General features: G+C 43.2%; 1 protein-coding gene across 1 annotated transcript; it reads right to left on the bottom strand.

Moving 5' to 3' along the window:
* Window positions 1-330: 330 nt before the first annotated feature.
* npepl1 (aminopeptidase like 1) lies at window positions 331-27,908 on the bottom strand. Its single transcript, XM_078555468.1, has 12 exons — window positions 27,719-27,908; window positions 24,915-25,100; window positions 21,978-22,148; window positions 20,921-21,010; window positions 19,428-19,509; window positions 19,121-19,263; window positions 13,533-13,610; window positions 8,807-8,907; window positions 6,969-7,092; window positions 5,699-5,875; window positions 4,205-4,315; window positions 331-1,051 (listed from the first exon to the last, which is right to left on the bottom strand). The coding sequence occupies exons 1-12, from the start codon at window positions 27,866-27,868 to the stop codon at window positions 884-886; spliced, it is 1,581 nt and encodes a 526-aa protein (XP_078411594.1). The 5' UTR covers window positions 27,869-27,908; the 3' UTR covers window positions 331-883.

Here is a 27,908-nt window from a genome sequence, read left to right as displayed (position 1 = left end):
AGCCAGCTTAAAAGTGCATGGCGGGTGTAATACAGGTCCAAGTCTAAACTTTTTATCACACCCATTTTGTGCCAGTCTTGATGGTGTGAGGAGGGGAAAACGGTAACAGAAGTACAGGGAACTTTACTTTATGCTGTACCTGCCACGCAAGTTTGACTGATCTTGCTACTTTAGGCATGGGTAATATTGAGTTAAATTCGTTTACTGAAAACTGATTTCACATTCCAGAAACTGAGAGTCAGGGATAATGAGGATAGTCTAAAATCAAAGCTATCACTATTACTAAAACTGATACAAACACAGATTAAAAAGGACAGGTTGACAACAGTAACTTGTGCAAAATGATTTAATAAGATCAGTCATTTCAATCCGTTCAATACATTCAGTCAAACAGAGAGTATTATAAAAGAATCAAACATTTGGTATAGCAATTTTCATCGCTTCATGGGGTTTGGGGGGGGGGGGGGGGGGGAGGTGTGGTCTCAGTACAGCAGGGGCAATGTGTGTCCACTCTCCTGGTCGTTTGATGGCAATGATCCTCTATGGATTTAATTTTGCTATTTTTGACTAAATGCTGCCAAAGAGAGGGGAAATAGAGTGAGAGTTTATGCAAATTGATACATTTTGAACAGACTTGGGACTCAAGGGATGTCTTAAAGTTGGTATCTGAAGTAATGGTGGACTTCAGTGAGGCTCTGGCATGAGGTTTGAGCCTCTGGCTATTGCCACTTGTGAGCTCCCTCGCAGTGACAAGCCAACCGTGCCCTTGAGAAGAGCAGGGCACCCACTTACGTACGAGACCCATTATACCTGGATGGTTGGACTGCCGATTGATTGATTCATTACATCAGTGATGTGACCGTGTGCACAGCTTCCTCCTTCCTTACACCAGCCTTCTACGCTTGGACAAGCTACCATCACCCTCGTTCATCGCATGCTGTTGGTCTGTGCCAGCGCCAAGCGGTGACACCAGGTTCAGCATGGTGTCTTTGGAAGCACGGCCGAACAGAGCCAGCAGGAAAGCCACACCAAAGCCAGTTGCTCGCTCACCCTGCACACAAAACAAACAGGCATTAAATGCTTTACACAGTCAACTGTTCAATAATTGGCCGATGACAAGTCTCATGAATTTAATGCTTTTAGCTTCATGTTTTCTTTAATCAGAATTAGCTGAAAGCTTTTCTGAGTATTGGAAATGATGAACTCTGAAATGTTGAAGGGTTCAAAGGTGGGCTGGGTGGTAAGTGGTTGGACACTGGTCCTTTCTTCTATCTTTAGAGTTTGGCCAGTCCCAATATAGATACTAGTGGGCAAGGGCTGACAGCACACTTATTCAGCATTAAATTGACGAATCGCATTCAGACAGTGTGCAAAATGGTTGCAAATCCTGAGCTTTGAATTGAGACACCTTGTTGGGACAGTGTAGAAGGAACTTCACTCTGCATCCAATATTAAACTGGGAGTGAGTGTTTGATGGGATAGTGCGTAGAAAACTTTACTCAGTGCTGTTCCTGCGAGTATCTGGTTATTTTTTATTCATTCACGGGATGTGGGCTTTGCTGGCTGGGCCAGCATTTATTGCCCATCCCTAGTTGCCCTTGAGAAGGTGGTGGTGAGCTGCCTTCTTGAACCACTGCAGTCCAAGTGGTGTAGGTACACCCACAGTGCTATTACAGGAAGGGAGTTCCAGATTTTTGACCCAGCGACAGTGAAGGAACGGTGATATATTTCCAAGTCTGGATGAGTGACTTGAAGGGGAACTTCCAGATGGTGGCATTCCCATTTATCTGCTGCCCTTGTCCTTCTAGGTGGTAATGGTCATGGGTTTGGAAGGTGCTGTCTAAGGAGCCTTGGTGAATTCCTGCAGTGCATCTTATAGATGGTACACACTGCAGCGTCGGTGGTGGAGGGAGTGAATGTTTGTGGATGGGGTGCCAATCAAGCGGGCTGCTTTGTCCTGGACGATGTCCAGCTTCTTCAGTGTTGTAGGAGCTGCATTCATCCAGGCAAGTGGGAAGTATTCCATCATATTCCTGACTTGTGCCTTGTAGATGGTGGACAGGCTTTGAAGAGTCAGGAGGTGAGTTACTCGTCACATGGTTCCTAACCTCTAACCTGCTCTTGTAGCCACAGTATTTATATAGCTAGTCCAGTTCACTTTCTGATCAATAGTAACCCCCAGGATGTTGATAGTGGAGTATTCAGTGATGCTACTGCCATTGAACATCATGGGGCGATGGTTGGATTCTCTCTTGTTGGAGATGATCAATGCCTGACACTTATGTGGAGCGAATGTTACTTGCCACTTGTCAGTCCAAGCCTGGATATTTTCCAGGTCTTGCTGCATTTGGACATGGACTCCTTCAGTATCTGAGGAGTTGCGAATGGTGCTGAACATTGTGCAATCATCAGCAAAAATCCCCACTTTTGACCTTATGTTGGAAGGAAGGTCATTGATTTAGCAGCTGAAGATGGTTGAACCTAGGACACTACCCTGAGGAACTCCTGCAGTGATGTCCTGGAGCTGAGATGACTGACCTCCAACAACCACAACCATCTTTCTTTGTGCTAGGTATGACTCCAACCAGCGGAGAGTATTCCCCCTGATTCCCATTGACTCCAGTTTTGCTAGGCTCCTTGATGCCACACTCGGTCAAATGCTGCCTTGATGTCAAGGGCAGTCACTCTCACCTCACCTCGGGAGTTCAGCGCTTTTGTCCATGTTTGAACCAAGGCTGTAATGAAGTCAGGAGCTGAGTGGCCCTGGCGGAACCCAAACTGGGCATCAGTGAGCAGCTAAGCAAGTGCTGCTTGATAGCGCTATTGCTGACCCCTTCCATGGTATGACTTGGTCCCCAAAATGGCAAGTGTTTCACACCAACAAAATACCTTGCCATGACAGAGATGAGGAGAAATTTCTTCTCTCAGAGGGTCATTAGTCTGTGAAATTCTCTTCTCCAGAGTGTAGTAGAGGCTGGTTCATTGAATATATTCTAAGCTGAGTTAGACAGATTTTTGATCTACAAGGGAGTCAAGGGTTACAGGAGGGAGGCAGGGAAATGGAGTTAAGGCCACAATCAGATTGGCCATGATCTTACTGAGTTTTTCTTTATTCATTTACAGGATTGTGGGCTTCGCTGGCTAGGCCAGCATTTATTGCCCATCCCTAGTTGCCCTTGAGAAGGTGGTGGTGAGCTGCCTTCTTGAACTGCTGCAGTCCATATGGTGTAGGTACACCCACAGTGCTGTTAGGGAAGAAGTTCCAGGATTTTGACACAGCGACACTGAAAGAACGTCAATTTATTTCCAAGTCACAACAGACACGAGGAACTGAATGGCCTACACCTGCTCCTATTTCTTATGTTCTTATGGCAGGCACAACATTTTTTTTACAGGAATGAATAAACACCCTTTCTCACAGAAGCTTGATTTCTGAAGTCAAGTGTGTCCTGAGTCAGAGGGAAAGAGATATACACACACACAGAAAGCAAGGCAGTGAATGAGGGAGAGATCATCTAGGAAATAAAGAGGGCAAGAAAATGTAATGTGACAAGGAAAAGAAAAACACTGTTCTATAAATTAAGATAAAATTGCTGCAGAAGCATGATTTAAAATAGGAGGAACTGCTTAATTTTGCAAATCGTAGTGTGAGGACAACGATGTTGATAACAGAAGCATATACAATAAATTAACGGGCCAGAGGAACCCAACATATCCCAGCAGCTAGGTTATTAGTTCATTAGTTAAAGAAATTAAAAACCCCCAAGTTGTTTTTAGTTCAATTACTCTCCCACTTGTCTACAAACAAAGATCTTTAATACTTGGGAGAGGTGATGGATTGCAGAATAACACAACACTCACCCATTCATCATCAAGTTGCTTTGTGTGTTCATATCCCAGTAAATCATTATCTGCTTAATCGCCATCCTCAAGCTAGTTTTACTGATCAGATGATGCTGTTAGTTCACATATTACATTATTTGCTCATTACAAAGAACAGTTGACAGTGCACACTCCTAAACTTTCCCTCAAGCTCTTCACCCAAGCCTCAAATTCTTCCCTTCTTCTATCCAAACTCACTGTCTGTTTCCTCACCTCCTCACTCCTGCATAAACTCTCCTATACAGAAATCTTTCCTCTACACACATACAAACTCCCCCACTCTCAGCCACCAAGTGTTTTCAAAGTTGTCTCCTGTACTTACTGTGTGCACAGGGGAAGCAATGTCGACATGGACCCACACTCCAGGCCAGTCAAATCCAATGTGGGCACCGATAAAGAGACCTGCACAGGAACTTTGAGCATTGTCACGATCCTGAAATAGAGAGGGAGAAAATGAACTGGAAACCCAAGGATAAAGTCTATCTCTGCTCCTTTTCTCTACTGCTGCCAGCACTGCTCTCCCTCTAGCTAGGACAGGGCACCAGCATGATCTACCTCCTACAAATTTTTCCACAAGCACACAATATAAACTTAAGTCAATGGTGCGTTCGCATCGATGCTGCCTCTCCCCAGAGAGGGTCTTATCCAAGCAACGGGGCAGCTGAGAGAGGTGGGACGATGCCAGGCTGTAGACAAACCTACCTACACTCCACATACCCGTTTTGGCCAGAGCACTAAGTGAAGAGGCGAAGAAGTTCTGCTGTGGTGCGGAGGAGCAGTATTGGGGAAGACACAGAAAAGACAAAGAACAGTTATTCCTGTGTTGTTCCTAGCACCCCTTAATAAGCAGTTACAGGGAGCACTACTGATGGTATGGGAGCATTGGACTCAGGAGTAGAAGACATGGGCCACATGAGAAGCTCAACTTAAAATTATGTACATGGAATGAAGCATTGTAATACTCAGAATAGTTCAGTCAGTAAATGAATGTGGAAGGGCAGAGCAGTCCTAGATCAGCTCTCAGGCTCCAAGCCCAATCCAATGAAGGGGCTTGCACAGGAAGCAAACAGCCACTCTACTGACTTCATCATTGGTGGTTCTGCACAGCAATAGACTTGGAACAGCAGCTCTTAGTCAGCAACTTGTGAGTTGGTTCAATTTTACAGTGGTGTTTATGTATTTTTCACGTGAACAAATATCCCATCAAAATGTCCTTCTCTTAAAAGTCAGCCATGGCTCAGTGGTAGCACTCTCGCCACAGTGTCGAAAAACTTTGGTTCGAGTCTCATTCCAGAGGCTTGAGATCATAATCCAGGCTGACACTCGAGGTCAGTACTGAGGGAGTGCTGCACGGTCACAGATTTCAGATGGGTCATTAAATTAAGGGCCCGCCTGACCTCCTAGGTGGACATAAAAGATCCCATGGCACTATTTGCAGGAGAGTTCTTCCCAGTGTCCTGGTCAATATTTATCCCTCAATCAACGTCACTAAATCAGGTTTTCTGATCATAATATCATTGTTGTTTGTGGAAGCTTGCTAAAATACAAACTGACTCTGCATTCCACACATTACAACAGTGATTACACTTCAAAATTACTTCACTGGCTGTGAAATGCTTTGGAATATCCTGAGGTTGAGAAAAGTGCTTCATAAATGCAAGTTTTTTCAAATGGTCCAGCATGAAGCAAAATAATGCCTTTGGCCCCCTCCCTCCACTATTTGATATCAGAAGTAAAACTGAGACAAATAGGGAGCACAATCCCACTGCCTCCCGCTCAGCGAGCAGAGTTTCCAAACGGCCCATTACACACTTACAGCAACAGAATTCTTCATATCAGCCACAGCAGAGGTGAACTCACTGAAGTGCAGTTCAGGGCAGTAGACAAGAGGATGGGCGAGGTCCCCGCTACTCCGACCAGCCTTAACACAGGCCATCTCCCACTCTTCAGTGTTGCTCAAGACTGCAGCATGATATTTCCCTGTACATATACCCTGCACAGAAAGAAGGGATTCCAATTACACCACAACAGGCATTGTTTCCTGGACACAGCATTCTGATACAGTAGACATACCATCTTAATGGGAGGAGCTTTTTGATTAACTTCAATTAAACTGAAAAGATAGCACAAAGAAAATGACTTTGAATTTAAAGTGGGGGTGGGGGGTGGAAGGATAAAAAAGCTTTTAATGAATAAATACATTTTTTAAAATCTTAAACAGTAAAAATACATCACATTTCTACTTCTCTTTAACTCTGAAGAAGAGACATACAGACTTGAAACGTTACCTCTGTTTCTCTCTCCATTAGATACTAACATGCCTGTGTTTTTGTGGGGTATATTGATTCATTCGGGTCTCAGTATGTGTGTGAGGTACAGAACTGGGTCACACGGCTCAATGTGCGACTGTGAGTGACATTGAGGAACATTATTGGGTCACACTGGGCTCGTCCTGTGTGAGCGAGACAGTGAGGAACACTAATGGGTCATGCAGACCAGAAGGTCCTTAATTTGGTCCCTGGTCTGCACTGTTAACAAATTCCAGGTGACAGTGGTGAGGCTCCCTCAATGCATACAGCACCTTTGGGCTTGGGGCAGGGGTGGTGAGAGTGGGGGGTGGAAAATCACTTAGCTTTCCATTCCTCATCCCTCCCTCACACTATGCTGAAAATGGCCAGATGTGGCCAGGTTCAGCACTGACAGCCACACATTGAAACAGCCAAATCACACTCCACTGTTGATACAGAATGAGTAGCAGTTGTACAAGAGCTGGAAGCTAACAACTGTTACACTGCACTCTAGCAAAGATCTCCAATTTTCATGAGGAATGGGAACAGAAAGAATATGCAGGATAAACTACGATGGGGGATGGGGCAGGTGAAGGGGTGGGGGAAGGAAAACGAAAGCTTTTTCAGTCCCTACAACTTACATCGATTGTCACTGGCAGATAATGGCTAGGAACCACAATGGACAAAGGTCTGTGGGATTCAATGGAGAAATCAGGGTCATGAAGCTAACAGACCTCATGCACACATCTGCCCTAGCCTCCTCTTTTCCCCCTTGCCAGCCCCCCAGTTTGTGTATACCTGCGCTCCAGTAAGTGTTGCCATATCAAGGATGATGTCTGCCCCCAGATCTTTAGATGCATAAGCTACTCCATCCGCCAGCACCAAGCGGCCCTCAGCATCAGTATTATTAATCTCAACCGTCCTGAACAGAAGAAAACACAATCACTTAGCAAAATATAGTAGGAAGGGGTTCATTAAGCGTAGTATTAAAATGGTACAGATGACAGGGGATCGAAGTTAAAAGAAATTCTAAAATGTATGTAACTACCATTAATCAGCAATTTATGAAGCACGTTTAATCAAATTCACAGATATTTAAAGATGTTAAAGATCCCATGGTACTACTGGATCAGCAAGGAGCTCTTCCAACTTCTTGGTCAACATTCTTCCCTCAACCAATATCACTATAACAAACTAGCACTATTTTTTTCATTGTTCAATTCTAAAAAGGGTGCAGGAGCAGAGGGACCTGGGTGTATATGTGCATAAGTCATTAAAGGTGGCAGGACAGGATGACAATGTGGTTACTAAAGCATCCAGTAGGAACATAGAAGCAGAAGTAGGCCATTCAGCCCTTCAATCTTGCTCCAACATTCAACCAGATCATGGCTGATCGTCTAGCTCAACGTCATTTTCCCGTGCTCACCATATCTCTTTATGTCATTTGTATCTAGAAATCTATCGATTTCTGTCTTGAATATACTCAATGACTGAGCTTTTACAGCCCGCTGGGGTAGAGAAGTCCACTACCCTCTGAGTGAAGAAATTTCTCCTCAACTCAGTCCTAAATGGCCTGCCCCTTATTCTCAGACTGTGTCCCCTGGTTCTAGACACCCCAGCCAAGGGAAACATCCTTATTGCATCTACCCTGCTTAGCTCCTTAAAAATTTTGTACATTTCAATGAGATCACCTCTCATTCTTCAAAACTCTAGAGAATACAGGTCCAGTCTCCTCAATCTCTATATGCTAGACTTTATTAATAGGGACATGGAGTACAAGAGAAAGGAACTTATGTTAAACTTGTACAAAACACTGGTTTGGCCTCAACTTGTATTACATCCAGGTCTGGGCACCACACTTCAGGAAATATGTGAAGGCAGTAGCGAGAGTGCAGAAAAGATTCATAATAGTTCCAGGATGAGGAACTTCAGTTACGTGGATGGACTGGAGAAGTTGGGACTGTTTTCCTTGGGGAAGAAGAGGCTGAGAAGAGATTTGATAGAGGTACTAAAAATCATGAGGGGTCTAAACAGATAGGGAAAAACTTCCCACTCGTAAAAGGATCGAGAACCAGAGGCCACAAACGTAAGGTAATTGGCAAAAGAAGCAATGGTGACACAAGGAGAAACTTTTTCACACAGCGAGTGGTTAGGATCTGGAATGCACTGCCTGATTGTCTGGTAGAGGCAAGTTCAATCAAAGGGAAATTGGATTTTTATCTGAAAAGGAAGTATGTGCAGGGTCATGGGGAGAAAGCAAGGGAGTAGAACTTGGTGAATTGCTCATTTGGAGAGCTGGCACAAACACAACGGGCTGAATGGCCTCCTTCTGCGCTGGAATAATTCTGTGATTCTGTTCCTTTATATATAAGACACTGCATTGCAAAAAATTGTTTTATCATATGATAAGCAGTTTGGGAAGTGCAATAAGTTACTATCTAAAATGAGTCTTTCTTTTTCTAGTAACTTCCTATATTCCTTTTAGGAAATATATTTCCCTTGAAAATTGCCTGAAATAAAAAACAATCACATAAAAAAAACTTTACCCGCAATCAATCAAGTGCACATTTTTACCACTGCAAGTGAACCCGTCTGCACTGCTGAGGGTTCACACTGTATAGTCTGCATAGCCTTACTTTCCAGAGTACATTTGATGAATATCGTCAGGTCTGGTTGCTTCGGGTCCAACAGCATTTTCAGCCAGGCAGAATACAGCGTGCAGATTGTCCTTAAACCCCTGAAAGACAAACAGGACATGGCTGTGACTGCACCGCACACTGCAAATGCATTTCTGATACTTGTGTTGGCAGCACGTCACATTCACCCCATTGAAAACAGCACATCATGACCACAAGAGATTACAAAAGAGCTGACGCTGGGGTCCACAAAAGGAGAAAACCTGTAACAGGGTTAAGGTTTTTAAGAACTCTAGAAGCATTAGAAATAATGGGCTGAATTTTCAGTGGGTGCAGGGCCAGAATCGTGTAGGATTTCCCACCGCTAGCGTGGTCCTGCCTCCGAGCCATTTTCAAACAGGTCAGGGATTAAAACAGCTACCTGCCCACAAATGACAGATAGCCAATAATGGCAATTAAGGGGCCTTTCTCCCATGCTGCAGAGGGCCCTCTGTGGTGCCAGTGAAAGAAGGTGGCCACCCAATGGCAGACCAACAACCCAGTGTTCCAGAATAATTGAAACAAAAACCCTGGTGTCAATGTCAAAAGATGGCCACAGTCACAGACTACTCTTTGGAGCGTTCTCCCTCTGCATTGGCAGTCTGGAAGCTTTTTTTTAAAGATTGGAAAGTGCTGAGAGACCTGAATTGGCAGGCTGCTGTTTTCTGTGTTGGACAGCCTCCTCTTGGCATCGGGAGCCTGCCTGCAGTTCTCAATTGGATGGCGAGCGTGCCCTCTGGCCAGTAGTTGGCCATTCCTTTTAAAATCATGTCGGGTGACTATTTTGTACATGATGCAGGGTCAGGGCCCAGATTTGATCCCGCCAACTGGGTCCGGACCTCAAAACAAAGGTCCTGCCCAAAATGAGACTATTGTGGCAACAGGGAAATATGATGTCATTGAACTATCAAAAATCTAGTCAACGCCAAAGGATGTGGAATGAGTGCAACATTCAGGGCATAAAACATCCCGGAAAGCAGGCAGAAAAGTGAGATGTTGTAGGTATATATGTCAGGGGAAAGTGGGATGTAATCAAGTCGTTCCATTGGTGGGCAAAAAGCTGTACAAACAAACTGCTCTGATTATACATAAGACTATCTGAGCTATCACTAGGAATATGCTATAGATTTGCTAATGCGAGACATCCAGGCCATCTTGAGAACGACGACAGTTCACTCTACAAGGAGAAGGGAAGCATATTCAACAAAAGGAAAAGTTATTTTAATGGGCAACTTGAGTCAACCTAATGCTAATTGAGAAACATTAAATGATTTAGAGTCAGAGCTGGTATACGTAAGGCATAATTGCATCACGATCCAGTGCATTAGGGAAGCCACAAAAGTAGTGAGTGCCCATTTTGTGTTAGTTAATCTTCATGTTACCCAGACAACATGTAGCAAATGGCAGTTGTGGAAGTATTGGGGACAGAAACACATAATGATTAAGTTCAATGTGGTCTGAAATTCTGAAACACCAAAAACTAGAAGCCAGGAATATAAGCTATAAAAAGTTAATTTCAAAGAAATGAGAGAACAAGTTAAGCAGAATGACTAAGGGAGGTTGCTCATCAACACTTCTGAAGAAATAAGTGGAACACTCTTAACGACATAATGTTATGTATGATAAATGCAGGCCTAAAACCAACAAGTTCACTCCAAGCAGGTGTAACCATTAAAATGGATTATTAAAAGAATCAAGGCAAATTCTACAGAAAGAAAGGAGATGGGGTTCACTGGGATGAATGGAAGAAAATGCAGAAGTATGTTAAAAGGGTAATCAGAAGCAACAAGAACATAAGGAAAAGCATAGTCACACTCATCCAACACAATAGTAGAAGGTTGGTCAAAGAGGTAATCTACAGAGAAGGTGCTTGCATTCAAATTAGAAGATGACCACAAATGCTCTGCCTGACTACTTCCTGAAAGTTTTCACAAGGGAAGACATGAGCAACATGCCCTCCCTGAACAGAGTTGATGTAGCACAATATATAGCTGATATGTGTTCGAAGTCTTCAACAGGCCAAAAGGTTCAAAAGCAATTAACCCTAAAAATAGATAATATTTATCTCAGAATACCATGAAAACAGAATATATTTGAGAATGTTCCATATAAAAAGTTATTAGTTACATTCAAGGCTGTGGAGATTCAGAGTAAAGATTATGTATGGGTAAGAAATTAGTTTTAGGATGTAAAACAATGCATATTTATTACAGGAGTTACATAAGTGTAAGGATAGTATTGAATGGGGTGACCCAGGGTTTGGTGTTCAGACTATTACTGTTTCTCAATGACCTGCACTCATATGAACATATGTACATGCAAATTAGGAGAAGTAAGCCATTCAGTCCCTCAAGCCTGCTCCGCCATTTGATAAGAACTCAGAGACCAAATACAAAGCAACCAAATTTGCCTATAATATTAAACTGTTCCAGGTAGTGCAATCAGATGAGGGAGTTCAGGTATTTTGAGTTGGAGGAAATATTTAAGTGGCCATTACAATGGCAGATGAAATTCAGTACAGGCAAATCTAAAGTATTACATGTAAAGAGGGATAACAAGCAGCTCACGTACACCGCAAATGCTGCAGAAATAGACAAGAAGAAAGTTAACAAAGGGTTAGGAGTCTTAGTGAACCTTATGCTCAAGCTGTCCAACCAATGCAGTCATCAAAACAGCAGAATAAAAGTCTGAAAAAGTCATAATGAAACTGTAGTGTCCTGATCAGGCTGAGTAAAATATTCAGTTTTACATTGAGACATGCAAATGATGCAGACTGTGCAGAGAAGAGCCACAAGGCTGATGTCTAGTGATGGGTCTGACTTAGGAAGAAAGATTGGAGAAACTTGGAGATTCCAACCTTGATCGAGAAATGACCTTACAGAGATATACAAGATTGCAAATGAAATAGACGACAAATCAGAAAAATTACTTTTCATTAGCTTGTAAGAATTGAACTAGGGGCCACAAGTTCAAATTAGTAAAAGGAGAATTCAACTGATATCAGGAAGTTTCTCTTCACACAGAGTCTTCAGCTTGGGATGGACTACAGGATAGAGTAAAGGAGGCACAAACCCTGGAATAATTTAGGAACCAGCTGCATTCTGGATGGATGAACTCAGGCAAGCTGAATGGCCGCCCTTATCTGTAACTACCTTTTGATTGTATAGAGACAGGCTGGCCATTTTCCCCATACAGGAAGTTTCAGATCAGGGATGAAGCCTGAGGCTGTCCTGGCCTGTGTGTCTCAGTAACACACTGAACGATGCACTTGACCACAAGGCCATTTTTTTGTAAGTATATGCAGGTCTTGTTGTTACCTGCACTGCACTGTTTTCTCTCACCTTGGGCAGGTACAATTTAGACAGATACCTTTGCTAGGGGATTCTGGATTCCATCTGAGTCATTGGGCTCGACAGGGAGATAGGCAGGTTTTGTTCAGTTTGTGCAAAAGGCCCAAATTGGTGAAAAAAAAGACTAGAACTTGTCCCAGCTTGCTGTTGGAATGAGTATCAGGATCTCTTGTTTAACCAATAGATCCTGACATTGTGAGTGAGCAGAAATCTCCTTATGGGTGCAATTAATGGAGTTAGTTGGCTTGTCATTTCAACGGCATAAATTCATTTAGATCTTTCCCAATTTCGGGTTCAGTACCACCTGTGAACCAGTTGCTGCAATGGTGGAAACACCTGTAGGGTTTCTCAAGGGAAATAGGAGAACAGTTAGGGGTGTCGGGAGGGAGGAGGTAATCGTGCTCAATGTAGTCATACTCTGCAAAACATTAGCATGGGGTGAAGGTGAAACAGCATACAAAAGTTAGGTTCTGAGTGTAACATTAACCAGGCAAGAGTGATCTCTAGGACTATTATAATCGTAGATCAGCGAATCAGATAAACAGTGAACTGCAATAAAAAAAAACAGCCAAAGCCAGGTGTTTTGCCACTGGCACACATCACTAAAATGAAACCGAGCAGGTTAACCATTTTAAGTACCAAATGTCTTTTGAAACTTGCACGTTCGTTACTTGCTATAACTGATCTTTCCTTGGGGTTAAGGAGGAATTTCCCTGATATTTTTGTCCAAATTGGCCTGGAATTTCTTTAATCAGGCTTGTCAGGAGCTCACATGGTTTTCAATTCCAGGGGGAGAGTGTACATTACTATGATATACAAGGTATTGTGTGGGCCAGGCTAAATGGCCCAAAGGGTCTTTTCATGTCCATTGCTGTTTGTATGAAGCTAAAATGGGTGTGAAGGCCCAAATTGACTCTGGAGTGCAGCAAATCGAGGATCTCCCTTCAGAGTCTCATTCTACTTTCCTTCAGTGTCAGAGCAAGGCTCGACTCTGGTTTCAGGCTGCAACAGTGTAAAATAAAACCGCTTTGCCCTGACACTGCAGTTGTAGTGTAAATGGGACTCTGGTGCTCTGCTACAGAATACAGGCCAACTGGCCAGACAGTGTTCTGTGATGAGGGAAGCTGCCTGCAACTGTGTCGTAAGATCAGTTCTCCTTTCTGTGGAAGACAGACTTTGATTCCTTCACATTAGCACAGTGTGGCAGACAACCACCTGTAAAATTCAGCAGGAACTTCAACAGAAACAGATATCAGGAAAATAATCAGCTTCTGAACCAATCTTTCCTTTAGCAGAACACAAGACACAACAAAAATAGTGAGCTCTGCAGCACTCACTTGTTTCACAGCAGCCTTGAAAGCCCCAAGAATAGCAGCAGCTCCTCCACAATCTCTCTTCATTCCTGGCATGGTGGTCTATGAAAGAATACAAACAGTTGCTTGGTAGTACAGAACTTGAGTGTTGCTGAAAGAAAGATACTTTTTTTGTCAAAGCTTTTTGTCTTGCACTCATTAGGACATTTCGCAAGAATACAAATCCAAAGGAGACAACAAATTTATACTGTATGAGAAGAGTGTGCTGATTGGTTGGCAAGTGGAGTCTGATTGGTGGAGGTGTTGCTATCGAGAATGCATCAGTTGATGGTGGCTGACAGTTATCTGTGAAACATTGTTTGAAATTTAAACCAGGCAGCTTAAGTCTGATTGGTCAAAGCATTGCCCTGAAGAATGAACCAGCAAATAGCTGTCACTTATTTTTGTTTAGCTGAAACAGGTACAATCTATGAACCCCAGGCGGTTCTCTACTACGGTCTACCACAAGCCTACCTTCATTGGTCAACATACACATTAGGATTCTTACAGTTCCACAAGTTGTAAGATTGGCCTTGTTGACAACCTCGTAAATAGGGCCCAAGCCATTTGCTCACCATGCAAGCTTGATGCTGAGATAGGACGCATCAAAGGCATCCTGTGGGATAATGGCTACCCCCTGATCAGATCGCTTCAAGCTGTATATCACGCAAACTCATAAACGGGCCTAAGGCTGTCACCTTCGGCACTGAAAAGTGCCCAGTCTACCTCAGATTACCCTGGAAGGGCAAGGTATCTCAAAAATCTGAGCAACAGGTGAAGCTAGCTGTTTCATGCAGTTACTATGCTGTAGCAACACAAGTGATATTTGCCACCAACAGGATGCTGCTGTCAAGCCAAAAAGGCGTTCTGCCTATCACACAAAGTATGTGAATTTCAGTGAGTGTCAGGCTAGGTATGTAGGCCGTACGTCCCAAAGACTGGCAGATGGTATCAAATAGTACGTCCCTTCTGCTGTTCGCAACGGGAAAACTACAGACTGTACCCAAGCAGCCCGTGCTTGTAAAACTCAAAACACACAGTCCAACATTAGATATGATTCTGTGATTGGACAACATTTGCTAAATAATCCTCATTATGCTAAGAATTACGCTGACAACTAATTTAAGATTGTCAGGTGTGGCTGGCAGTGTAGCTCATTTGCGTGTAGTGGAAGCTACACAAGGCCTAGTTCTTTGCAGACAGAAAGAACATGTATATACATTGTGCCTGTTTCAGCTAAACAAAATAAGTGACAGCCATTTGCTGGTTCATTCTTCAGGGCAATGCCTCAACCAATCAGAGTCAAGCTGCCTGGTTTAAATTTCAAACAATGCTTGCCAGTTAACTGTCAGTCACCATCAACTGGCACATTCTCAATGGCAATGCCTCTACTAGAGAGCTAACCAATCAGCACTCTCTTATGATACAGTATAAATTTGTTGTCTCCCTTGGATTTGTATTCTTGTGAAATGTCCTGATGAGTGCAAGACAAAAAGCTAAAAAAAAAAGTCTCTTGTCAGCCATTACAAAATACGTTAAATACAAATCTTCTGTTTGTGCACACCTCCTGCTTTCCTGTCCACATTTAAAATGGGAACCATCTATGTAAACTTGTCATGCTGTAACTGGCCCCTCCCCACTTAGCGGAGGTGTTGCGGTACCACCACTGGCAGATGGGCATGATTGCAGACAACAGGTAGAAAAAAAGTTACAATACAGAAACAGACCATCCAACCCAATCAGTCCATATCAGCACTCACACACCATGAGGAAATATGATCCTATTACATTTAACTACCCTATTCCCAGATCTCGTTAGCCACTTTTCCTTTTTAACCCATTTTAATCTAATCTTATTAACCTTATTGAAACAGATAAGACTTGACAGGGTGGATGCTGAAAGGATGTTTCCTCTTTAAGATGGAGATGTGAGGAAATTTTTTCTCTCAGAGGATCATTTGAATTCTCTCCCCCAGAGAGCAGTGGAGGCTGGGTCATTGAATATTTTTAAGGCTGAGTTGTCCATGAGTCACTGAAAGTTAATATGCAGGTACAGCAAGCAATTAAGAAGGCAACTGGTACACTGGCCTTTATTGTAAGAAGATTTGAGTATAAGGAGTAAAGATAGTTTAAAACAGTGAGAGGAGAGCTGGGATTTCCACAGTTTAAAACAGCAAGAGGAGTGCCAGGGTTTTTACAATTTAGTACAGTGAAGAGAGCCAGGTTTTTCACAGTTTAAAACAGTGAGAGGGGAGCCGGGATTTTTGCGGTTTAAAACAGCGAGAGGGGAGCCGGGAGCACACAAGAGAGCGGACCTGTGAGAGAAGGGCAGCAGTGGCGGGAGATAAAAACCAGCAGCAGAGAACCCCTTTAACCTGTTTCTACCTGTCAAGGCCAAAGTGTGAAGTCACAGGAAAACAGGTAGGTGATTGGTGGGTATCTCTTCCCTGTCTCTTTTGATTGGCCAAGTTTTAAATCAGGAGACGTTATTACAGCTGTACAGTACAGTTAAGAAATTCACTTTTAAAATATTTAACATCCAAATCAATTAATTAAATGGAATAGAGATGGCTGGGCAGGTGATGTGTTGCTGCTGTAGTGTGTGGGAGCTGGTGGACACCGGTGCCACCACGGCGACCACAGCTGCAGCAAGCGTTGGCTGCTCGTGGAACTTCGGCTCAGAGTTGATTAGCTGGAGTCCGAGCTGCAGACACATCAGGGAGGGGGAGAGTTACCTGGACACTGTGCTTCAGGAGGCAATCACATCCCTCAGATTAATTACATCAAATCTGGTCCATGGTCAGGGACAGGAGGGTGTGACTGTGAGTAAGGCAGGTATGGGGATCCAGAATTTAGCTTTGGAGGAGCCTCAGCCAGTGCCCTTATCCAATAGGTACGGGGGTCTTGCTCCCAGTGTGGACGAGGGCACACACTGCAGGGAAGATGAGCGGACTGACCACAGCACCGTGGTACAGAGCGCCATTCAAGTGGGGGGAGAAAAGAGAAATGTAGTAGCAATAGGGGATAGCATAGTCAGGGGAATAGATACTGTTCTCTGCAGCAAAGTCGGAGAGTCCCAAAGGCTGTGTTGCCTACCTGGTGCCAAGGTTAAGGACATCTCTTCTGGGCTGGAGAGAAACTTGGAGCGGGAGGGGAAGGATCTAGTTGTCGTGGTCCACATAGGTGCCAATGACATTGGTAGGACTAGGAAAGAGTTCTGCTGAGGCATTACGAACAGCTTGGGGCTAAATTAAAAAGCAGAACCACAAGGTAATAATCTCCGAATTACTACCTGAGCCACATGCAAATTGGCATAGGGTAAGTAAGATTAGAGAGGTAAATGCGTGGCTCAAAGATTGGTGTAGGAGAAATGGGTTCTGATTCATGGGGCACTGGCACCTGTACTGGGGAAGGAGAGAGCTGTTCCATTGGCACGGGTTTCATTTGAACCATGCTGGGACCAGTGTCCTGGTGAATCGTATAACTAGGGTTGTAGATAGGATTTTAAACTAATTAGTGGGGAGGAGGGTTCAATTGAAGGGAAGTTTAGAAAATCAAAAATAAACGAGAGAGCAGAGGTGCAGGGTAGTGAAGAGATGAACGATAATCAAAATGCGACAGGAAGGGGCAGAAAATATAAGAAGAGTGCAGCAGAAATCAGAACCAGAATGATTAATAATGGTAAAAAGTCAAAGCTTAAGGCTCCTTATCTGCATGCACACAGCATTTGTAACAAGATAGATGAGTTGACGGCACAAATAGAAATAAATGAATATGACTTGATAGCTATTACAGAGACGTGGTTGTAGGGTAACCAAGACTGGGGACTCAATATTCAGAGGTATTCGATGTTCGGAAAAATAGGCGAAAAGGAAAAGGAGGTAGAGTAGCTTTGCTAATAAAGGAAGGTATCAATGAATGATTTGAAAAGAAATCAGAGAATTAATTTTATAAGCTGTTTCCAGGTGAAGGTTTAGATTATCAATTGTTTGATTTTCACTCAAGTGACAGTGCTGAGGGGATTACAGTATCTGTGTTTCATATTCTTTACACTGAGAATTCAAAAGTAAGGATTTTTCAATAAACATTCTCAATACAGAAGTTGAATTAAATTTTTGCTTGGGCTACAATACAATATTATAAATGCGAGACTTTAAGATTTCAGGTGAAAAAGAATGTTCTGGAAGGGTGTATGGTGGCCATACCATACCTCTGCCTGGAGAACAGGCCCATGTCATCTGGTTGTCATGGAAAAGAAACCCAAACCAAAAGCTACTGAAAATCAAGTGACAGTTTTCACACCTTGACGCAGAAAAGGGGCAGTTGCTTTTTGGACACAGAGACACAGTGACACCAAGAGGGAGAGAGCGAGAGACAAACTGACTTCTATAAAGAGCAGAACTGTGTTTGTGTTAGCAGCCAAGCAGCATGCTGGTGAGAGGTTGTTTCTGGAATACTCAGACTGAGTGGAACAATTTCTGAAGGAATCTGGAAGATTCAACCTCACATGGCAGAGAGCAACTTGGGACTGGTGCTACATATCTGCCAGCAGTGTGGTGCACAGCAAAAAGAATTATAAAATTTATCCTGATTACGTTAGTTAGTTAATGTGAAGGTGCCTTTCTTTTAGTTCTATATATTAGTTGTCTTTTAAGTACTGCTTGATTTATGTTGATTTTAGTTTGTTTGTCACAGTAAAAGTCTTAAAATGTGAAATCTTGTCCTTCACTTATTTCCGTTGTTTGTTTCGGAAATTCATCCTTCTTTGAAGGGTTATTGGTCTCTGTTGGGATCTTAATAACTAATTCAATTTGTTTTTCTAAATGATTTGAAAATAAGCTGGAAATTGAATCAAGAAACTATCTGAGATAGATTTTCAGATGGTGACTCTGAGCACAACAGTGGGTTTTAGCAGCTTGGGCAGAGGATTCTTGGGCTAGCATTGAGGAAACAGTCTTGGAATTTAGAGCTTGTGGAATTAAAGTCCAATGTCTGGACAGGAAGGGGAGGGTTCCTACAGTTTGGTAGCGTTGTGGAGAGGGAATTAAGGGATTGATAGAACAGGGAGAGAATGCAAGGTCTGGTAATATTGGGATAAGAGGAAAGGAATATGGGGAAATGTCATTAAGAGATCTCCCCAGACCTTGAAGTAAATCATTTTAGATTAGTTCTTGGAAAATAAATAAATTAGACTTTTCAGAAGCTGATAAATAAAATGTTTCAATTTCTAAAACTGGCTCCCTCATTCCTCCTAGACTGAGGCTGTCACATAATGCTGAATTGAGACATTCTGTTTGTAGAGGCTGGTGGAAACTATCCAAATTCAATTCTCTTCAGACCGTTTACAGCTAACGAAGAGAAGACAATAACACCCCCCTTCACAGGACTGCAATCGCACCTGGCCCCAGATGTGAATAATATTCTATCATAACACTTTACAAGTGAGCTCCAGTTTCCCTGTTCTCTATTTTGGCAGATATGCCTACTAGAAAATGGGGTTAGGAATGTGACTGGATCTCACAGTAATTGCCAGTGTTTAACTGTCCTAGAACCTGTCACACTGAGATTCCTACCTTCCCTTTAATGCTCAGGCCTCCTGTATCATATACAATGCCTTTGCCGACCCAAGCGATGGTCTGTGTAGCACCCTCCGGTGAATAACTGAGAACTGCAAGTGCAGGCGGATATACTGCTGCCTTCCCAACGCCATATATACCTAGAAATGATCAAACAGAAGCGATTAAATGTTCACTGAAAATTAAACGCTACTCCCATCCTCGGGGCCATACTGCTCCTGTCAAGTATCGGCTGCACACATTGTGAAACGCTACATCCTGTTCACAGCTCATTTAAGGCAGAGGCAAGGAAATACAAACCTACCTCCAAATCCTTGTTCCTTCAGCTCCTCACCCCGGATAATGGTTGGTACAATTCCCAGTGCTTTCCCAACCATCTTTATTTCCTGTAAAATGAAATATCCATTGGAGTGAATAAAGTCTCAGGCTTTATTGATGGTTTAGTAGGTAAATGCATTGCTTGACATGGCATCAAGTCATGCAGATCACAGGGTTCAAGAATCAACCCCTGGTCTATGATGAGTTAGCTGATCTCAGAAAGGGTAGCATTAGAGCCTTGATACCCTGACTTGAGAAAAATTAGCCAGTGTTCCTATTCCTGATCATTATTCAGTCCTTTCTCAAAAGGCAGGGGTTTTGTGTGCACATGGATGTCAAGTGAAAACAGAGTTGAGCTCTGCTGTGATTTCGCTCATTGTCAAATAGCTTGCCAAAACAAATTGCCTGGACTCACACAAAGAATGGCCAACTGATCGATGGAAATGCAATCCAACAGGAGAGGACGTGTGCAAACTGGAAGAGTATAGTGGGAAGCATAGCTGAGAGATTGTGTGGTACATTGGGTGAATACAGCTAGGAGGCTGGTTGGTACAATGGATGAGTACAGATGGCAGAGTGGGTCAGTAAAGTGGGTGAGAACAGCATGGAGAATGGGTGAGTACAGCAGGAAGAATGGGTGAGTACAGCAGGAAGAGTGGGTGAGTACAGTGAGTGAGTATAGCTAGGAGACTGGGTGGTACAATGGACGAGTACTGCTGGGTCACTGGGTGGTACAATGGGTAAGTACAGCTGGGACACTGGGTGGTATAATGGGTGAGTACAGCTGGAATAGTGAGGATATAGTGTTCACCTTTTATACCACCCAGATTCCTAACTGTGCTCGCACAGTGTCCCAGCTATCCAGTTCCCCTAACCATTTGCATTTAGATTCACGATCTGAGCATTTCCCACCAGATGAAAACTCAGATCAGTGGCTTTACATAAAATTCCACCAATTGTAAATGTCGAGCAGACGCCAAAGGCTACACCATGTACAGCTGGAATATCAGGTAACAATGACCAATGGGTCAACACTTCATGCAAACAAAGCTAATCATCCAGATAACCTTTTCTTCATTCTTTCATGGGGTATTGATGTCGTTGCAAGGCCAGCATTTATTGCCCATCCCAAATTGCCCTTGAACTGAGTGGCTTGCTCGGCCATTTCAGAGGGCAGTTAAGAGGCAACCACATTGCTATGGATCTGGTGTCACATATAGGCCAGACCAGGGAAGGATGGCAGACTTTCTTCTCTAGACCTTAGTGAACCAGATGGGTTTTTAACAACAATCAATGATAGTTTCATGGTCACCATCACTGAGATTAGCATTTAATTCCAGATTCATTTAGAACCGCATCTTATCAACTATCCACTTGGTTCCACGACCCTTAGCACCCTATTGTCTGAGGTCCGCCGTGGTTCCTCAACTGCAACTTGGAAAACCAATTGTACACCAGAATTAAACCATGGCCACTCACCTCAAGAAAAGTGTCGGTGTTCATTTCATTGCAGGGTGTGTCCACTATTCGAGCTGCCAGGCGGATTCCATCAGCAGCACTCGCTAGACACTGTAAACAAGACAGAACGTGAGTAAAGCAGAAATCCTGACATTCCCAAAATAGCATCCTGTGCACTTAGTGTTCATACTCTTGCCCTTGGGAAAGAGCCAGGATTATTTCAGCACTGTGGAGATGTACTACATCAGATCTCCTTTTACCCCAGCGAGGTACATACTGACATTGACTGTGGGTATGCCTGAGATGGTCCTCAAGGATACCAGGAGTTTGTCTTAAACCTCAGGATCACAACTACTGCTCAAGTGCAGGATAAACACCAGCACAGACTGGTTGGGCTGAATGGCCTGCTTCCTATGTTATAAATTTTATGTAGCTGGGAATACTAAAGTCACTACAAACAGTAATGGGAGTATGAGCTACTTCTGCCTTATCCCTATCCTTACAAAAAGGGGGAATATTCACAGGTAACATCAATGAAAACTGTCAATAAATATTGTGGCATTTGATAAAACTGAAGCGAGAAGGAAATCTCCAGGATCTAAACCATGAGACGCACTACTACATGGAATAATATAACCAGCAGTTTCTAGATTACGTGATAACAGAAGACGAGACTGCTATCGCTGAGACATGTCAACACAGAATTCATGACTGAAGTAGTTAACTCATCAATATTTAAGCATAGATTAGGTGGCTGAAGGAAAGGGAAATAAAGGTATATGAGCACGTAGGGTTAGGAATGCTGCTCTGGCTGAGGGTGAACACCAACGAAGACTGGTTGGGCTAAATAGTTTGCTTTGGTTTCTTTGTTCATTTCTTCACAGATGCTGCCTGACCTGTTAAATATTTCCTGCATTTTCTGTTTGTATTTCAGATTTCCAGCAGCTGCAGCATTTTGCCTTTTAGATTATTTTGTTGCTATGATTTCTATGTAATTAACTGGCACACTGAAAATACTATCCGAAAAGTTTCACATTCACAGCACCAACTTTAGCAGGGAAGCTTTCTGATCAATTACCTCGAGTGTTGTTTCTTCAACTGGGCCATTGTTCTGTCCAACCAGCAGGAATTCCACTGTGACCACACGTTTGTCTGTGCGCCTCGAGGCACTGGATCGGCGGGAAAAGAGCGGGAACGCCCTTGCAATCGCACAGCCAGAAGCAAAAACGTCAGAGCGCTCACATACCATCTTAAAGAGAGGAGGAAACCGCATCAACACAAAGTCTTGACACTTAATTTTATTGCCGCAGTTGTTCTCTCCACAGTAAATATCATTCAAAACTGCATGTGCAAGCAACCAAACCCTGCCCAGACCATTTCATTCTCAGCTGCAGATTCAAGCTACAGCAACAAACATCATTCAAGTTAATATTCACTGACTCCTCATCTTCCTCTGGGTTGCTGGGAAATCTTGGTATATGATAGGTCATTCACCCAGAAACTGTGAAATAAAGAACTCTCAGCTTAATCCTTCTTCCCCTGCACAGTGTTAATAGAGATACAGCGGTTCAAGAGTGAACAGGTGCTGGCTAAATGGAACCGTCTCAAATATTGACACAATACTTGCCTATGCCTTAGAGACTTCAAACAAACTTTGGAAATATTAGCAAGGTCTCGTGGGTCCTAACTGAAGAGCTCCCATCTAGCACAAAAAGAACGAGTGAAAAATAAAAGGAAATGTCTGGCAGAACTGGGCAGACCTGTGATGGTACTTACCATTTGTTAGCTTCCTTCAAGGTTCTACAATTCTTAGCAACTTGAACAATGCCAGTATGATTGTTATTGAGGGAATGGGGTGGTACAAGTGGATTAATACACAATGGTTGATTCACTGATCCTGAAACCCTAGGGGAGATTGGGCTATAAAGCAGCTGAACTGATTCTCCAACCCATGCTCCTCGTTGGGAATACAGGTGAATCACCCCTTTTGTCTACTCAACATTGTGGGTCTAGGTGAAAATCTAACCCACAATGAGGTGATGCCAGGGTGCTGTGGGAAAGGAGACACAATACTAGTCTGCCTAGAAAGGAAACACAAATAACCGGGCTAACCTGGAAAATATATACAGATTGTTTGTGTAGGATGTGGAAATGCAGTGCTGGTGCAACAAGGTTCTTATATCTGGGGAGGATAAGAAACAAGTTAGAGGAACTCTACGCTTACTCCATGTGGTACCTCCGCTAAGAGTGCTTGTGCTAAGAAGCAATGCCAACCTGACCCAGTAAAGAAACTCACATCTTGACAAGCATAATATTCAGCAAGAAAACATGCTTGACACCTATGAACTCCAATTGCACGATTTTCACAAAGACTCAGATCTAAATTTCACCCGTCACATATATCACAAACACCCCAAAGTCAATTGTTTTGAAGTAATCTGCTTTTGATGGTGTTGAGTAAGGGAGGAATGTTGAAGACACCAGGAGATCGCCCTACTTTTCTTCCAATAATGCCCATAAAATTGAAGCAGCAGCCTTTTTATCAAAGGACTATTAGACAGACCTTCAGTGGGAAGCAAACCCTTAGCTTCTCATTTCCAATAATGAACCAGGGATGAAGGTAAATTCTCATGTTCCTCTCCAGGATAGTCATTTATCATCAAGGCTCTTTGGTTAGTTTGAGATTTGAAACCAAATCCTTTTCCAACCTTCTACTGTGCCTGAAAACCCCAACTCTTGCTGGGGTTCCAACAGCACTAGTCGCCTTCTGGTGTCTTACTCTGTGTCCATTTGTTTTGTATAATCAATTGGGTATAGCATCACAGACAAACCCTTGCCTATGAATTATTCAATAATGATTAGCAGCACTAACCATAGCTCATTTGTTCAGCTAAATTAAATAGAACACAAAGCAGCAAGTGAGAACAGGATCAGGTGTAGGTATGATGCCGCCCCTGCAACATCAACACTCACTGACAAGGCTCATAATAGGCAAGGTACTGGAGAGTTGGGTAAGAAAAAGAGAAGCATACGAGACAGCAAGTGAGCCAGTAAGACAGCGCAAGTGAATGGGCAAGAAAAAGAATGGGAGAATGAACGGGATAGCCTCAGAGAGAGCGAGCAAGTGCACACGACAGTGAGAGAGGTCACATAACACAGAAAGAGCAAGTGACGGAAAGCAAAAGAGAAAGTGGGAGAGAAAGAGCAAGACAGTGAGAAACAAAGGGACACACAGAGCATGAGAGCTCAAACAAGGGAGAGTGTAAGAGCAAGAAAAAGATATTGGGAACAAATAAAGAAATTATGTGGAGGGAGATATCAGGACACAGAAGGAATTAGTGAAGAAACATTAAGCGCAGAGGACACGGGCAACAGTGGTTCCAAGCTAAATGTTCAGTTCAGCCAAAATAAAGAGGCCCGATGGAGAAAAATCAGATGGATGCAGAGATCCAGAAGATTGATCCGCAGTCATGGTGGGAACAGAGAAACCCAGGGGAGTAAAAACACACAGATATTACAGCAGAGAGAGAGACAGACAGAGTCAGAAAGAGATGCACACAAAGGACAGGGGCTCACTCATTTTTTATAACCAGAAAATATCTTGTGTACAGCATGCATTTACCATACTCCAGACATTATACTATGTCACTGATGAAAAATGATTTGTTTTAAAAGAAAATTCAGTCAGTGACATGGAATTTGTAATGAGTTACAAATTCCTGGAAGTGATCTCAGCAGTTCACAATCAGTTCCAATTATCCTGCTTTAACTATTGAAAGTAATGGCCTCAAAAGAGCAGGCTGGGTTGTAAAGGGCAGAAAAAAAAAAACAGGAAATGAGTGGGCTTGTTTAAAAATAGTTCTCTAACTTTAAGCTGTAAAAAGCACAAGCCAAATACAGGAATATTTAGATGTATGAATAAATATCTCAGGGGACACTTTTTCTCCTTGAGTATTCCTGTTCAAATGTCCCTTTTCACCATTCCTGTGCAGCGTGTTCAGGGAACCGTACTTACCACAATGCAGCGATTGACTCCTCCAGGCAGACAGCTTCGCACCAGGCGGGTGAGGAATGTCGCTGCTGACGGGCTGTTATGGCGACTGACTCGAGAGGGGAGGGCAGCGACTGTGGCATAAGTCAGGTACAGGGGGCAGTTGTCTGTGGGGTTGGGATTCAGAGTGCCCAGTGCTGTCTGCCAAGCCTGAGAAAGGGAAAGGAAAACTTGCATTAATTTAGTGCCTATCATGGCCTCAGGAAGACCAAAGAAATTCACAGCCAATTAAGTACTTTAGAAGTGTAGACACTATTGTTGTGTTGGAAACATGGTAGTCAATTTGCACACAGCAGGATCCCACAAACAGCAATAAAATAATGACCAAGTAATCGGTTTCACTGACATTGGTTGAGGGATAAATATTGCCCTGGACACCAGGGTGAACTCTCCTGCTCTTTTGCAAATAGTGTCATGGAATCTTTTATGTCCACATGAGAGGGTAGAGGGCTGCTGCTGAACCAGTATTACAGGTTGTTGGGTTGCACAATGGCTGGAATGAGTCAAACCTGATGGATTCAACCTCCAGGAGATCATCATCACAGAAGTACAGGAAGTTGTTCAGTCCAAGGCTATGAGCGTGCAGAGCTTGAAGTGTCACTTGTTCCAGCCTCTGTGTGGACAACCAGGGTGATTTGGTGGTTGGGGGGGGGGGGGGGGGGGGGTGATGGAGGGATTGGATTTTGCATAGCATTTGAATAAATTGTGCATGTTTTCACTGGAAAAAAGAGGGTGGAGAGGTGATATGATTGTTGTTTTTAGGATTCTAAAGGGATAAGATAATGCAGACCACAATAAGCTGTCTCACCTTGTCCAGAACAGTAAAACCACAAGACACAGCCTGGACTTCAAGGCAGGTAAATTGAAATCTAATCTGCGGAATCATTATTTCAACGAGTGATTGATCAATCTGTGACTCTTTTGGGAGACAATCGGAGCAGATAGCATTGATTCAGCCAAATATTATTAGGTAGAATTCCTTCAGAAAGTAATATTTTGTGATACAGTATATAAGTGTGGCGAGTGTAGCATGCTTAGGAGGAACAAGTGACTTTGGACCTATGCAAAGCTCTCCAGCACTGGGGTTTCTCACACAACATGTCCGGGTCTGTTGTCATTAAATAGGCAGAGATTGAATGCGATAGAAACCAAATCTACGATTGTTGTTATGTCTTCTGGTTTTCATAGGTTAGAAATAATCACACTTTAAACTCAATATGCTGGAGCTTCATCAAGTGTATTTCTTTCAGTTCTCCATGGGGCTGGTGGACCGGTAGGCTGATACATTGTTGCTCAGCACATGACTCCAGTACAGCAGTAAAATGTGACACCCTGAATGTACATTTTTATAACAATTAGTTCCTATTCCTTTACAAACAATATAACAGCCCTCTTTCTCAAAAAAAGGCCTCTACATCAATATAATTATTCCAATTATTAATTTTCTTTTTCTAAGCTTTTTATACATAAACTGAACACTTTTAGAGCCGGTTATAGCTTGTTTTCTTTTCTCAGAAAAACATTATTCACGGTATTGCTTAGGTGGTACGATGTTGTGCCTCCACCTTGCGGATTTGGCATTCATCGTTAAGTACATTTTATTGATGACGTTGTGTGTTGCTACTGGTGTTGTAGGAGTCACACTTGATGTTGCTAACATTTTCAATCCAATGCAGCATTAAATTCATTTTAAATGTTGAGTTTTTAAATCACAGGTACCCACGACTACCTTGTTACGTCTTTGATTCCCATAAATTAGAATCATGCCTTAGACTCCAAATGCTGGATCATCAGAATGTATTTCTTTCAGCTCCCTATGTTGGACTAATAAGGCTTGCTGATCAGCTCATGACTCCAGTGCAGCAGTAAAATATACATTCCCATAATAATTAGTTTTTATTTCTTTATGAACAAGATAACAACATAACAATATCATGTGACTATCAGGAAGATAAAGACAAATTAGGTGGTCTTTGATCTTTTTGTGTATTAGGATTTCATAAATTTAATAATGGGTGTGTCAAGTGTATTTTGCCCACTTCAGCTGTGAACAACACACTGGAAGGTCATACCTAGGCCCTTTGCAAACTTTCAGCTTGCCTCTAACCTGCACTTTGATCAGACTTTTGACTGTTGATATTTTACCAGAGGGGTATGATCAAAATGGTAATGGAGCAGTCTCAGAAGCCAGGATTTTTGAGGGGAGGGGGTGAAATCAGAGACAGCCAATGTATCTATACCAACTTCTATAGAGCTAGTTCAACACTAAGTCACAGGCAGCAGCAAAGACCATGTCAACACTGGTCTGCAGATGTGGAAACAACACCTGGCCATGGGCCAACAGTGTGAAGGCAGGAACTTTGGAAAGAGGCAGCAGAGACACCGGAGAGATGTTCAAAGGGTTCTAAAGAAGTCATACTGGACTCGAAACGTTAACTCTGTTCATCTCTCCACAGACATTGCCAGATCTGCTGAGTTTTTCCAGCATTTTCTGTTTTTATTTCAGATTTCCAGCATCCATCCACAGTATTTTGCTTTTGTTTACGTGTTCAAGTGATTGGGGGAACATTTCCCCCATAGTCCAGAACACAAACTGTCCCACAGGCAAGTGCCAGTATAGACAGGGCGTCCCTGGGAGGGTCAGGGTTTGTTGGGTTCGGGTATAAGACGCTGACTATTCCTCAGGGACAGACCCGCACCCTCACTGAGGGACAAAGTCCAAAAGCAGCAGCAGCTCCAGCTCCCTCTCCCTGTCCCCGAGGACTCACCTCCTCCGTCACTTGGGGCAGCAGTTTCCCGCTGATGTCCTCCCAGCGCAGCTTCTGCAGGTTGCCCAGCTGCCCCACGATCAGCAGCGGCCGGCTGGGGGGCTCCGATTGTCCGGAACCAGCTCCAAAGCGAAGCTCCACACCCGCCATCTTCGCCAGCCTCCTGCCGGGAGTCCGCCCCCTCTTCACC

This window comes from Cetorhinus maximus, chromosome 13, assembly GCF_964194155.1.
Source record: "Cetorhinus maximus chromosome 13, sCetMax3.hap1.1, whole genome shotgun sequence".
In the NCBI taxonomy this organism is placed as follows: domain Eukaryota; kingdom Metazoa; phylum Chordata; class Chondrichthyes; order Lamniformes; family Cetorhinidae; genus Cetorhinus; species Cetorhinus maximus.
This window is presented reverse-complemented; position numbering and strand designations above follow the sequence as displayed.